Below are 14,337 nucleotides of genomic sequence, written 5' to 3'. Positions count from 1 at the left end.
ATCTGATTCTTGGCCACTTGGCTAAACTTGGAAACATCTGATTCTTGGCTGTCAATAATGGTTGCACTCTTACCGTTAAACTGGTCAATTTGACTTGAATTGAAAATTAGGGTTCTTCACAATGAAATTGTGGGGCACATGCTCGGAAAACTGGTCGGAGTATAGGTCGGGTGGTAAAACCCACATGTTTTTTGTAAAATATGTGTGGTTATTTTTAATTTCAACAAAAATGAGTAGTTATTTCAATACATGGTACATTTTTGGGTGGTAATTTATAAAAAATCCTTTATTTTATATATACTTCCTCTGTCTTAGAATAACTGAGAAGTTAGATTTTTTTTCACTATTCACAAATTAACTTTGACTATAATTTTAAACTAACATAATAACACTTAATATGAATAAAGTCAAACTAGTGCATTGGCATGTGTGCAAAGGTTGAATGTGTCGGTTATTCTGAAATAGAGGGAGTATAATGGGAAACAAACATTAGAATATAGGACAAGGGGAATTACGTTATAAGATCCTTAGGCAAAATAAAGAGCAAGAGCAAAAAAAAAAAAAAAAAAAAAAAAGAAAAAAAAAGGTGCAACTTGAGTACTTTCTAAGTTTCTAGGGCTAAAAACAGGTTATTCATATTGAGAGTAGGAATCAAACCAAATCAATATAATCCCGCAATATGTTGGATGAATGCAATTGCATAAAAGGCAGCAGGAACAAAACAGTTCTTGGGCATCCTATTACATAAAGCATTACTACCACATAGGCGAAATTAACTGCAGCATGTACCCCACAGGTATTTGAGAGCAGAACAATTTTTATTTTTATTATTATTTTTTTTTTTAAAAAAAAAAACCCTACTTCAGTTGAATATCCCAGAACTAAATGGATAGTGAAGAAAAAGTAGGCATCCAAACCTTGGGGTACAATATACATAACAACATCAAGAAGTTAGACATCACTCATCATCCTTGTATGGGTATTCTTCTGGAATTTGCTTGAGAAGTTTGACTTGCAGTTCATACGCATCATCCCCACGAAGCATATCACGAATCCATGTGACTTCTGTCTTCATTGATACCTAAATATACAGGTGAAGGGGAAGATGTACTAATTATATGTAGGAATGTAGCCCAAAAGATAAATATTGCAATGATGACTCTGTAAGAAGGTTAACATTCATTCATTCTTTTTCAGAAGATGAAAGTTGCATATACAACTGGAAGCATAGGTGAAAATTTTAATGGTAAGGTGACATCAAACTCACAGGCGTGCTCCACAAGATAATAATATATAACACCCCCCCCCCCCCCCCCCCTCCCTCCCCCCCTTTTCTCCCCCGGGACAACGTAAAAACAAATGGGCTTGAGAAAAATGCTTTAATGGTGGTGATGAGAGGAGCTTCAAGTAAGACCTCCTCCACAAACAAAAGGAAAAAAAAAAAAAAAAAAAAAAAAGAAAGAATGAAAGATATAGGGAAATAGATAGTATTAACTAGATCTGTTCAAGAAACCTATCCAGGCAGCTGATGAGGCCAGAAATCTAGATATAGCTCCTATCAACTTATAATGCCAATCTGAAAATTAGATTTCAGTAGCACACTCTGCTTCAATATGGAAACAAGTACTCCACTAATATGACAAGAAAATAAAACTAGCATTAGATAGCAAGTGCTCACCATCTCCAGCGCTCCTCTGACCACACCATTTAAAACATTGCAATAGTGAAGGCCTTGGCACGTGTCAGGAAGCTCAACAAAATCTACCAAAGGGTTGTCCTCCAAGACAAGGCTGCAAGTTGTTCCCTCTGCATCCCAATTAGTGACTGTTGCACTCACCCCCAGAAACATTTTGAATCCAACCTGTTAGCATGCCATAAAATCTGTTAGAAAGTTATCAAAAAGCACCTATAAACCACAATAAAACAAAATAAATGATGTTTTCTTTCTAAAATTATAGAAATACTCCTTCCATCTCATAATATAGTTCCGGTTTTCCTATTTTGGAGATCCAAAATGTTGTTTCTGTTTCTATTTTTGGATAGTATGTAAAGATCATTATACCCTCAATTTTTTAACTTTATTCATTGTACTTCCTAATTTACCCTTGAATTTTTGCACATGTCTTGTACTTTTTTTCACTTCCTCTCTCTAACTTTTGTCTATGATTGTAATTCTCACTTTTATTTATGTACTTCATCCACTTTCTCATATTTCTTAAATACTACTCCCTCCGTATTTTAATAAGTGTTACACTTCTTTTTTTTTTGGCAAAAAGCTATAATAAAATATTATATCTCTCTCCTCTCATGGTCCCCACCCAAACCCACTACTACTTTTTTTATTATATTTTTCCTCTCACATTCATTACTTTTCAATAAACTATTAGCCTAACTATCTTTCTTTTACAATTTTTTAATACCCTAACTACCCCACTTACCTCTTATTTTATCAAAGTCAATTAAATTGCCTACAACTATGTGCCACTTAAACTGTAACACTTAAAAAAACACGAAAGGAGTATGAAAAAACACAAACAGGAACTACTCCCTCCGTTTTTAAATACTTGCTTCATTTCCCATGCGCGGAGTTTTAGGAGAAATTGGAGAAAGTAATAAAATATGGAGGTAGTGGAGAATAAAAAATTGTAAAAAGCAAAAGTAGTTGAGAGAATTGGAGGAGAGAGAATATGAAATTAATAAAATATGATTTATATTGGGTCCACTAGGCGAGAGAAATAAATTAAATATTGTAAAAGATTTCCAAATAAGGAAATAGAGCAAGTATTTAAAAACGGCCGAAAAAGAAAAGTGAAGCAATTACTTAAAAACGGAAGGAGTATATTATGGGATGGAAGGAGTATATGGTTTACCTGCATGCTGTTCAATAACCATATATTTGTTCCCCACACATAGGATAATCAACAACATAGAAAACTCTATCTTACAAAGCCATCAGCTAATATGCTATTAGATAAGACTAGCTTTTAAACATTTATCACATTAAACAGGGCTTATCATAGCATGACAATTACTCAAGTCACAGACAGATACCAAATTCAAAACTTTGAAAGCTTCTTTTATAATAAGCATCATTAAAATAACATTAATCTGTCTATAAGGAGGCTAAACATAATTATATACTTAGGTTTTTTTATTCTCTCTTAATCTCACTCCCTCTCTCAAAAGACTTATATGAGATACTATTCATGTTTGATTAAAAACAATCGAACAACTGTATTATTTGTACAATTACAACAAGGTAAAATTCAGAACAGTTCACTGAGACTGACCTAAATTTACAATTTAGCTAAAAAGAAACAAGATAGAATTAAGTTTTCAACTACCTTAGTTGTACAAAAACATGTCACACATTTGTGGTTTACTGGTTTATAAGCTTAAAATTACTGATACATACGAATGTAGCTTAATTCATTTGACCTGCTACAAGTATTGATATAAAATTACTATCGGAGTCATAATTAAAAGAAATACCAATTGAGGGGAAAATTTACTCTATGTCATATGCCAGATTTAAGGAATACTAGCTGATTCAGTTGAGGAATACTGGAACTAAAGTGCATCTAACTGAGACAGATCAACTGCTGTAATCAATAGATAACTAAGATAGGTAACTGACAAGCCCGAATGCACTTCAAATTTGCATGTAGACAATAATAAGAAATACAGCACGAAATATAACCTTTGCAATTACTTCAGCAGTTTCCTTGAAGTCCACACATCTAGAGACATTGGATTTTGCTAGGAACTCATCAATCAATCGCACACCAATATTATAACCCCTACAAGAAAATTGAACATCAAATAAACAATTACAGGTTGAGACACAACAGATAATTAATGTGCAGCAACATGTGTTTCAACAATGTAAAACCAATGCAAGAAAAGGGAAGACACAACCCATAATAAATTTTGAGTTACAGCAAGTTTATTAGCTACAAGGAATTTTTAAAATAGAACTTCTGCTAAATTTGGATGATTGAAAATGCACAAATGTTCCTACACTTACATGAAAAAGCAAGACTTGATATCGACATGTAATAAAAAGACCTAATTAATCATCTAGTATCTATCACCAAGTTGTTATAACCGTTCAGTTACAATAAGTGAAGTGCCAAAAAAATCCTTACCTTTCACATAATGTCTAGCACATAACATTTCAATTGTAGAATATCTTACCAGTAATTAAAACCTTTTACAGTCTAGGTGAGAAGCGATGTTGGCTTTACATATCATTGCCAAAAGAATCATCACTATGAATCCAAAAGCTTTGACAAAGTTTTGGATTTTTAGTTGGCTACTCAATGCAGGCCTCGCATGAACTGGTAATTAAACCAAAATTCATCTAGGAGGTGTACTAAGAGATGCACAATACTTCACAGATATTACCCGACTCCTCATTTCACTTCAAGCATCCATGGCAAATACTTCACACATGTTTAGGATGAAAAAGTTACAAATTTTTAATGAAGTGGACAGGTCTAAAAACTGGACACATGTTTGTACGACTATTAACCAATTTTACTACTAAATGTTCATGCCAGAAACATTCATCAGCAATATTGGCTAGCTTAATACTTCATATTTTAAGAGGTCTAAATGTAATAAATCAAGACAAGAAGAGCAAGATAATAATCAGGATAAAAAAAAAAAGGTTTAAACAGTGGTTCACCACCACATCAGCACCCAGCAATCTACCAATCCATAGAAGAGCAAATAATTGATTGACAAGCATGCCACAAGGCCCACAATAAAGAAGTCAAAGAAAATGAAGAAATTAAGAATGAATTCGGAGAGGTTACATTTGATCAAGCTGCTTGTTAACTTCATCAACTTCTTCCAGATCGGTAATTAGTTGACGAACTATTGCTCCATATGTTAATGTAAACAACTCCGCATTCTATCGCACCAATCCAAGCCAATTCATGCAATCAATCAATCAAGCAATCAATCAATACACCATCTTATTTTCAATCAATTTATTATCTTGCCTAATAACTAAACTATGTTCCTAAATCCTAATTACTATCAATTGTAATTTTAATCAAATTACTCCAAGAACAATAACAAGGAAGTGCAATTATAAGAAAAATAATAACTCACAACACGCTCAGCACTGGCAAAGATGGCCTCCCCAGATCGTGGAACAACTGCCGGCATCTTCTGATCTCACTGCTTTCAAGAGTGATTTTAGAGAAATAAAGAAAAAGAGAGAAAATACAGGGTGATTTTGCGAGGATAGGCCATACAAGTAAGAATCGAAGAGTGCAATTCAAATGGGCTTTAAAAAGAAGGCCCCATTCAATAATATGCTTTAAGTCCGCTAGACTTGTTCAACGAGCCACATCAGAGATTAAGCTAGTAGAGCCTAAATTTCTATTTACGGGCAACATGAAACTTTTACAATTTTGAAATTTTAGCTACATTTTGATTGTATTATGCCATAAAAAACAGTAGGCATTGTTTTTCAGATAATAAGTATTAATCTCAAAGTAGTAGTACTAGACTACTAGTAACTGAATAATGCAACTATTAACCTTCTGTGAAATGAAGCTGATTAAAGTACCCCGAAGGTAGCAGTGAGGTGTCTATAGTGTAGAAGCCCATCGACTGTGTATGGGTTCCTTGATAAAACCCATTTAAAATGAATTTGGTAATCTATGACACTCTTCTTTTTTTTTTTTTTTCTCAAACATGGAGTAATCTGTCAACACATAGTCACATTTAAAGTACCCTGATCTTCAAATGAACACTAACTATAAAACTAAAGTTTCGTCCCCAATCAGATACACATCCTCGATTCTAACTAATTCTACAAAACTAGTAATTTCTGCAAACAAATTAAAATTCCGCTGGCCATTTTGTCAAACAGTTTATGGGCACAGTTATTAGAAAATAATGGAAAGTCAATGATTGCAGTCTATATCTCGAAATTTTCATGAAGCTAATTTAAATTGATGATTTTTAAACCCTAATTTCAGCGAATGTACTAGCGAATCACCTAATTTGAAATGTGATATCAAATCGAAACAAATTCAAACTTAGTTTTCGACAACAATGCACATTTGATCGAATCATCGGAAACAAACACGAAATAGTTGTATAACTCATGGATTAGGTAGAAAAAAAGAAAAATAAAAAAAAAGTAATTGAAATACCTGGAAAATGCAGTTAAAAGATGGGAGCTAACGAAGGACAAAATCGGAGAGAAAATGAGCGAATCAAGATTGAAGTAGTGGTTTATGGAGAATATGCGATCATAAAAAGCATGAGCAGATTTTGATTGTCAAGGTTGAGTCTTGAAAGATAGGAGATGTATGCGTATGGTAAGGGGAACAAGTAGAATTATGACTTATTTGAGGAAAGAAATACCCGATTTCGACTTTAATTAAAGTTAGATTTGTTAGCTTTGCCTGTATTTTGTATGCTAACTAGCTTAAGGCACGTAACATGCACGCTAAGTTGAATTTTTGTAAGAAAATTAATTACATCCAACAAATAAAATTTGATAAAACATATCAATCAAATATATAGAAATTATAATGTCATAATCTATATTAATAGGCATAGCAAAAAAAGATCTAAAAATGGATTTTTTTAGGCTGCCTAAACCCAAGAATTTTTCATGCGGGACTTGGTTTGATTAGGTCTAGTGGCCATATTAGTACATACTTATTAATAAATGCATTTAAACATCAAAAATCAATCAAACAACAAACTAAAATCTCCACTAAAACTATTAGCAAAAGTGCAAAACATACACAAAATTACAAATACTATATCCCTTTTTTATATCTAAAAATCATTTGTCAAACACAACTTTTATTTTATAGCTGTACGCCTATACTATACTATATAAATCCTTAGTTTGTGATAATATGTACGTATAGTAGTAAAATTTCAGAAACAAAATTGTAATTAGCTTAAATATATAGTTATATTAAATTGAAATTGAAATAAAATATTAGCTTGTTGAGGTATTTGAAAAACAAAATTAAGGGATGTTTTTAAAGTAATTTCTATAACACCTATTATATGAATCAATTTATTATTACTTTATTGGCAAAATCTAATAATACTCCATTTAAAAGATAATTAAAAAGGAGTTGAAATAATTATTTACATAAATGTATATAGAATAATTATGAACACCAAACAAAAAAGAATATATATTTGTCATAAAGATAATATAAAAGATTTGAAATGATATTATTATATAATAAAAAAAAAAGCTAAAAAGAGAAGGGGAGTTTTGGAGGGAAAAAACAGCACCATGATATAACACGTGTCACTCTTAATGTCTGTTTTAGTATTAAGTTATGATTGATACGGACATAAGGTATTGTACATACTTACGAATTATGACAGTTACGAGTACTTTGTAAAATAATATGGTGTAATCCCTCCTTTTTTAATACTTGCTCAGCTTTTCATTTTCGGTTGTGTTTAAATACTTGCTTCATTTCTTTATTTGAAAAGCTTTAACAATATTTAATTAATTTCTCTCACCTAGTGGACCCACTATAAACCATGTTTTATTAATTTCATAATCTCTCTCATCCAATTTTCTCCACTACTTTTGTTTTTGACAATTTTTTTTATTCTTCCACTTACCTCACTACCTTCATATTTTATTACTTTATCCAATTTCTCTTAAAACTCCGCGTATAGAGAAATTGAGCAAGTATTTAAAAACAGAGGAAGTACATATAAAAAAATAAAAAAATAAAAAAATAATACATAAAAATAGATATTGAAATTTTAGATATCTAAAGCCAGTAAGGTACAAATATTAAGAATTCTAGTATTAAGAATTGTATTCTTCACTTGACAATTCCTTTCTTATGCATTAGTGTAAATATACGCTCAATAATTAGTCACATCAGAAGAACACTAGATCAAACTAGTTTACAATATTTTGAAAAGATTCAGAAACTATGTTGACAAAATCACCATAATTGAAGTAAATAGCACAAGTTTCTACCTTTTTTTTTTTTTTTTTTTTTTCCTTTTTTTTACAATGGAATTAAGGTACTCTATTCACCCCATATTACATGAGATGTTAGACTTTTTTTTTTCACTATTTATGTATTCGCTTTGATCATAATATTTTACTAACATAATCGGTCTAAACTTTAAAGTTCACACATTAACAGAGGTCATTGACAAATATTTTTGTGCAACTCATGATTCTCCACAATTTTGGGATTGTATGTGGCCACCAGTATACCAAATGAGCTTAGTTCATAAGGTTTGTCCCTCGGCCTTCACCTTCATTTAGAGCGGTCCTAGCCAAGCTAAAGTAGTTGACTATAGAGGATTAACATATTTGTTGATTTTTGTCAAAATTAAAATAAATCAGAACTTTTTAAGATTATTAAATTTAAATACTTTCTTTGCACCAAAAAAAGAATAAATAAATAAATACTTCCAGAATTGGACATTCCTTTGATTGAACCTCCTACCAGCTTTTATTTCTAAATCCTTGTCTTTAGCTCAATAAAATAATTGAGTCTAATGTTCATGTTGGAAGCATATATTCTAGACGACTTTCAGTACTTTGAACTCCTTCCATATATACGCTGATAGAACATAGAAACATTACTATACAATTGTGTTTTTCTACTTGACTTTTTGATGAGAGGGAAAAAAATGTTGGAAAAGCTAACAGCGACACGCAACCCAGTTGCAAATCAGGGCTATCAGGCCAATTAGCTTCAATAATTTACAAGCAAAGTATATAGGATATCTGTGCATTCGTGGACTGCCATCACCATATATATGTAGTAAACAATACATGTAGTTAGCTTAGCTGATCCAACCCAAAAATGAAAAATAAAATACACCAAAAACTGCTATTATAGATAGCGCATTGCCATCAGAGAATTGATACAAAGTCAAGTACTCCAGTCAAGTAAACTCTTTATTCGCACTCCACAAATTTTACATCACCTTTGATAATCACCTGCTTCTTGCGTACATCCACTGTGTATTCTTTAAACCCTGTTAGTTCAAGGAGAAGATTGATTACTTCATAATAATAAAGAGCAGTCCAAGTGTCCAACATCATTCACTTCGTTAGAATCAATTAGTTTCTCAATTGATACAGGATGAAATAAGGTTTTTATCAGTTTTTAGAATCCAATGTTTAAGAAATTTAAATTACCAGTCATTTTTGACAAAACTCTCAACACTTTGTCACGGCAAGAGCTGCATCCCATGTTTGCACTCATTACTATGACCTGATGCTGCATAAAAATGGGGAGATAATAGTGAAAAAACACTGACTAAATATAGCATTACATGTACAAAGACCATATACAATATTTTCTTTCACCACAAAAGGGAGGGAAAAAAAGGGGAAACCCATGTTTATGCTTGGTTTATCTACAATGGTATCTAGGAGTTATTTTATTTTTGTGTATAATTTTGTATCACTCTGGTGTGTCATATTCTGACTGAGTACAAAATGAGAGCAGGTCAATTTATTAGAATAGTTTACCAGATTTGTTTAATGGATATGATATTTAGATCAGCGTATTATGAGTTTCTGACCATGAACAATAATTTTTACTGCATTATTAGAAATAACAGCTAAAAGGACATCAACAAGCCACCTTCCACACAATAAAGAAGATACTCATGCAACTTTGTAGCTGCAAATTACTTCCAGACGATGCAGTTTTTTGAGTAATAAGACACCAATCAACATATATGATAAAAATTGTTTTTCATGATGAAACCAATTACTACGTTTTAGATTTAAGAATATATTAAGAAATGATAACTTTAAATAGCTAATAGGTCTTATAACTTGTTCAGAAGAAAAGGGAGCAAGAAGGGGAAAAGTTCATAGCAATTTCCATTCTGTTTCAAATGAAAATGAACCATTTCAAATGACGCAAAAACACTAATGTATGCCAGCCAAGATTGTTCATATTCAAGGATGGAAAGATCCAATTACTGATAATGCTTGCCATTCAAAGACAGTAGTATATCTTGAGTATAATGCAGAAAAAAAATATAAAACCACCAGAAAAGAGGTATATGAGATTACTTACAGAAGGGATTGACAGATCTTCAGCAGTAACTAGAGGTAGGTTCTTCCCTGTTCCCATTTCAACGGCATTGTGCACTCTTTTCTTGCCACCCTTTCCAGCTTTCTGGATAATGAAATGATTGGCACTACTCTTCTTCATTCTATAAACCAATCTAACAGCATGAGTAACAATACTAATCAAGCGTCGGACCAAGCATAATATATAAGGGTAAGACAAGGGGCGATGTTAAAGTAGAAAAGGTTAGAAGTTGTCATCTTTCAACACTTGAAAATACTCGTATATAAATATGCCACTAGCCGGTGTGATTCCAGGCTTTCTTCTTCATGCATTCCACCAAGATGGCTATTATATAAGGTAGAAATAGGAGAGGTAAGAAAATGTCAAAACTCCTGGGCGGCTATGGCCTCCATGTTCACTTTAATCCATAGAAAATTCTCTAAAAGCATTATTTTACTATAAGAATTTGATGGAGAAGCAAAAGCATGATATAAAACAATTCCTAAATATGTTAACGGCTAGAGCATTGAACTTCATTGTTAATGTTTATGACAATTATTAGACAGCAAACAAATTAACATACCAAAGTTTGACCAAGACAAACACTATAGCTAAACCCTCCCACCTCCACCCCTTCCTTTGACTTTTGGCTGCTCGTTAAAACAAAGAGATTTAAGGGTACCAATAATCAGTCCCAGTACTTTGAAAATTTTTAAGTTAGAAACTAAGGTCAAAATAATAATTGAAACAAAAAGGGGTTACAGCTCCTATCAAACCTATCTCAATACTCAATAGCGTACACAATTCCTAAACTTTGAAGTAAGGCAGAGAACAGTACAATTCGTAGAAACTTAGGAGAGCCCAAGACATTAGACAGAGTACCAAACCAAATAGCAAAATTACAAAATGGAAAGTTGAGACCATGACAATCAACTGCACAAACCAAATAGCAAAATTACAAAATGGAAAGTTGAGACCATGACAATCAACTGCACAAACAGCCACCTTTAGGTTCACTGCAGTGCAAGCAGAGTGTGGCAAGCAACACTTCCTATGTTTTTATAGGTACTGTCTTCCAAAGACAGAAGGGTTGAAATTAATACCTCATCAGAAAACGATTTTGTATAGCAATCTGTATGGACAGAATACAAATAAAGGGGTGAGAGGGGAAGTGGGAAGGCTGGATGACACCCATCTCCGCATCAATGTGAATAATAAACACCAGAAGTGAGAGGAAAGGGAGCCTTGTTGACAATAGTGAGCTCAAATTATAGGAAATTACTTTGTTATAGTCTATTCAATGAAACAAGGAATAAGTGAACAAATTTTCAGGCACCAAATCACAATCAGATTCAAAAACAAAATAAATGATCGCCGCAGTGTATGCCATTGGCTATCCATAAGGGCCTTATAACACCTTTACTACCACATAAGGGGAAGGAGGAAAAAAAAATCATTTAAGAGACGGTTACATAATGCACTATCGTGTTTACAACTTGTAAGTATATAGATCACCAAACAAAACAATGCCAACAAGTTTAAGCATTCGAATAATATGAGATGAGCAAGGGAGATCTCAGTAGTTGAAGCAATCATCGAATCTGATCAGCAGTTTGGTGTCAGGTCAAGGCGTCAAGCAGAGTGAGCTTACGCATGAAGCAAGAAAAGAACCAGATCAATTCTCCAGCAGAAAACCAAATACACAGGGGCTGGAAACAACATATTTGGAATCCCCCACAGTATCCGTTAGAGAAAAATGACTCCATATCCGGTCTCTGAAGCAAGCACTTGAAAGAAAGCCATAGATGAGGAAGAAACACAGGACATATATCACCGTTGCCTCATAAATCGGTCCCTGTAAGCTCATGTAAAAAAAACCCAATTTAAACAACAAACGAGTTGATATTCTCAAACACATAAGGTGAAAGCAACCATAGAATTATGTTCTGAAATTTGTAGGCAATGCTCAGAATTGGTTCAATTGGCTTAAAATCTATAAGCATAATAGTCGAATAGATAAACATAATACAGTCTCTAGAACATTAGTTTCAAGAGCCTACCAACAAGATAATCCAGACATACCAATAACAACAACAATGCCTTAGTCCGAAAATGATTTGGGGTCGGCTAATAATCCAGACATACCAATCATAAAATAAACAAGAAATATACCTTGGATAGTGATCATCACTGGGTCTTTTGTTCAATAGCAAAGCTCGCTCCCTCTCCTTCTCAGCCTTCTCTCTATTGAGTCGTTCTTCCCTAAGCTCCTCCACTGTCTTCTTCATCATCTTATCATTTGTCTCTTTCCTTTTTTCCTCCACCTCCACCTCCTTATCAGGCTTCAGCGTATACCAGGGAGCCTTCACCCCTTTCCCAGCAACTCCATAACCAAGCCTATACACCTCATCCTCAGGCCCCACCACCCTCACCTCCTCCTTCTTCATCTTCTTCCTCTTACTACCTTCTTCGTCTTCTTTCTTCACCTTCTTTACAACCTCAATTGGATCGAATATCTTTATTCCGTCGAACAAGTTTATATGCTTCGAATCCGATTCCGATTTCGGTTCATCTGCACAAATTGGTGGTTCCGATTTTGATTCTGATTTCAAATTGGTGGGATGAGGATCAACGCCACGGGCACGACGGAGCTGCAGAAGGCGGAATTCGGAGTCGCGCTTACGAGATTGGTCGCGCTTGACCTGTTCATCTTTGGCGGCGGCTTCCTCGTCTTTACGAACCTTCTCGCGGTTGTCGAAGTTGTAGACATTCCACTTCTTCTGAGGAAGGATGTTCAGACCTCCATGACCACCCATACCTCAAGATCGCTGAAGATCGTTGCCGCGGGAACTTAGGGTTTCACTTGGAATTCAACTACGGGAATTTTCTTCAGTTATTAATCGCCAGTACTCAACATCGCTAGCTAGCCCCCCCTTTTTTTTTGACACAGCCTAACCCCTTTTTTAACAACAAAATAATCTACTCCGAATTCATGAATCACCGGTTTATAAGAAGTACGGAGTACTAAATAATCCCTAAATTATATTCGGCTGATCATACCGTGTTGTCGAGATTACTAATTTAAAGGTTATTTGATCAGTTATGGATTACTTGATGGATCAGGGGTTACTTAATCAGGGTTATTTAATTAGGGGTTTCTAGTTCGATCAAGGGTTATCTGGTCATGTTTTGACGTTTGTCTATTGACATAGATGTCCAGTCACTTTAATAACGCGCTGTTTTAAATAATAGAAGTTTCTAGAGAAAAGTATAAATAAATTTTTTAATAATAATAAAGTAGAGTTTTTTTTTTTTTTAATGATAATAATAAAGTAGAGTTTATAAGGGAAAATTCCCTTCAAAAAACACTTTAATACAGTTATATTTAGATGTTTTTCATAGTTTCTTAAAACCCAATTTTGTGTTTTTTGACATTAAAAACTCTCAAAATAAAGCATAATTTAATTTAAAAATTTTAATTAAAAATTGTGAATAAGTCATAATGTTACTAGATGTTACTAGAAAATAGTAAAATAAAAATAAATGAGCTATATATATCAGCTTATATAAATTTAAATTCATGTTCATGTTAAGCTAATTTATTGGTCAATGTTCACAAATGGTCCAAATCTTGATCAAATAACAAATAACATGAACGAGCTAATTTGCAATCCATCGTGACGACCTTTATGGAGTTTTTTTTTAATACTGGTTCAGTTAATAGAATTTGTTCAAGAGGTGCACCAAACACATCCATCCCCCTTTAACTCTTAAAGTGATAATTAGTAATTACCCATCTCCGTCACGTTAGCTAGTCCATCCCGACCTTTATAGAAGGCACACCTATTCACCTCCCTATCCCACCTTTTCTTCTCCTCTAGCATAATTGCGTACTTGTTCGAATATCAACATAAACCTTGTGCTAATTACTGGAGTTACTTGGTTTTAAATCTCTTCTGTTTGTAATAATCATGTGCTAATTATAAGCTATTAAGCTTAAGTCATGTGACAAGTTTTGTTTTATAAAGGTCACTCATCTCAAGATAAAATAAGTTCAATAAAATTCTAATAATTGAAAATCAAGCTAGTAAAAAAAAATTTAAACTCGGTGCAATTAGAGTATTGAAACGCAAGTAAATCTTAAACTAAGTAGCGGATGAAGGACTGGATTGAGTTCGTTAATACTGTAAAGGATTAACATGATTTCTCCTCAAAGCCAATTTTACACAATATAAAAGGGATTCTTATTCACAAATCACAA

The 14,337-nt window shown here is 33.3% G+C and overlaps 2 protein-coding genes and 1 long non-coding RNA gene across 3 annotated transcripts; all 3 read right to left on the bottom strand.

Moving 5' to 3' along the window:
- Positions 1 to 653: 653 nt before the first annotated feature.
- LOC145569517 (uncharacterized) lies at positions 654 to 6,350 on the bottom strand. The gene is made up of 6 exons (XM_081628856.1): positions 6,177 to 6,350; positions 5,122 to 5,190; positions 4,821 to 4,918; positions 3,701 to 3,800; positions 1,679 to 1,861; positions 654 to 1,081 (listed from the first exon to the last, which is right to left on the bottom strand). The coding sequence occupies exons 2-6, from the start codon at positions 5,176 to 5,178 to the stop codon at positions 959 to 961; spliced, it is 561 nt and encodes a 186-aa protein (XP_081484982.1). The 5' UTR covers positions 5,179 to 5,190; positions 6,177 to 6,350; the 3' UTR covers positions 654 to 958.
- A 2,218-nt stretch (positions 6,351 to 8,568) lies between these two features.
- LOC145569516 (uncharacterized) lies at positions 8,569 to 10,658 on the bottom strand. Its single transcript, XR_014096119.1, has 3 exons — positions 10,080 to 10,658; positions 9,185 to 9,266; positions 8,569 to 9,021 (listed from the first exon to the last, which is right to left on the bottom strand). It is a non-coding gene; the product is annotated as an uncharacterized LOC145569516 (long non-coding RNA).
- A 770-nt stretch (positions 10,659 to 11,428) lies between these two features.
- LOC145569515 (uncharacterized) lies at positions 11,429 to 13,048 on the bottom strand. Its single transcript, XM_081628855.1, has 2 exons — positions 12,249 to 13,048; positions 11,429 to 11,931 (listed from the first exon to the last, which is right to left on the bottom strand). Exons 1-2 carry the CDS (start codon positions 12,890 to 12,892, stop codon positions 11,907 to 11,909), a joined length of 669 nt encoding a protein of 222 aa, XP_081484981.1. The 5' UTR covers positions 12,893 to 13,048; the 3' UTR covers positions 11,429 to 11,906.
- Between the last annotated feature and the right edge of the window lie 1,289 nt (positions 13,049 to 14,337).

Source organism: Chenopodium album, chromosome 11 (genome assembly GCF_948465745.1).
Source record: "Chenopodium album chromosome 11, dcCheAlbu1.1, whole genome shotgun sequence".
NCBI lineage: Eukaryota > Viridiplantae > Streptophyta > Magnoliopsida > Caryophyllales > Amaranthaceae > Chenopodium > Chenopodium album.
This window is presented reverse-complemented; position numbering and strand designations above follow the sequence as displayed.

What these genes read in the sequence shown, in the direction of transcription:
- LOC145569517 (XM_081628856.1), bottom strand. Translation starts at nt 5,178, where the DNA reads ATGCCGGCAGTTGTTCCACGATCTGGGGAGGCCATCTTTGCCAGTGCT. An exon ending in AACAAGCAGCTTGATCAAAT is followed by an intron (nt 3,801 to 4,820) that starts GTAACCTCTCCG and finishes ATTTTCTTGTAG; the next exon opens with GGGTTATAATATTGGTGTGC. An exon ending in TCAGAGGAGCGCTGGAGATG is followed by an intron (nt 1,082 to 1,678) that starts GTGAGCACTTGC and finishes CTGTATATTTAG; the next exon opens with GTATCAATGAAGACAGAAGT.
- LOC145569515 (XM_081628855.1), bottom strand. Translation starts at nt 12,892, where the DNA reads ATGGGTGGTCATGGAGGTCTGAACATCCTTCCTCAGAAGAAGTGGAAT. An exon ending in AGTGATGATCACTATCCAAG is followed by an intron (nt 11,932 to 12,248) that starts GTATATTTCTTG and finishes ATGAGCTTACAG; the next exon opens with GGACCGATTTATGAGGCAAC.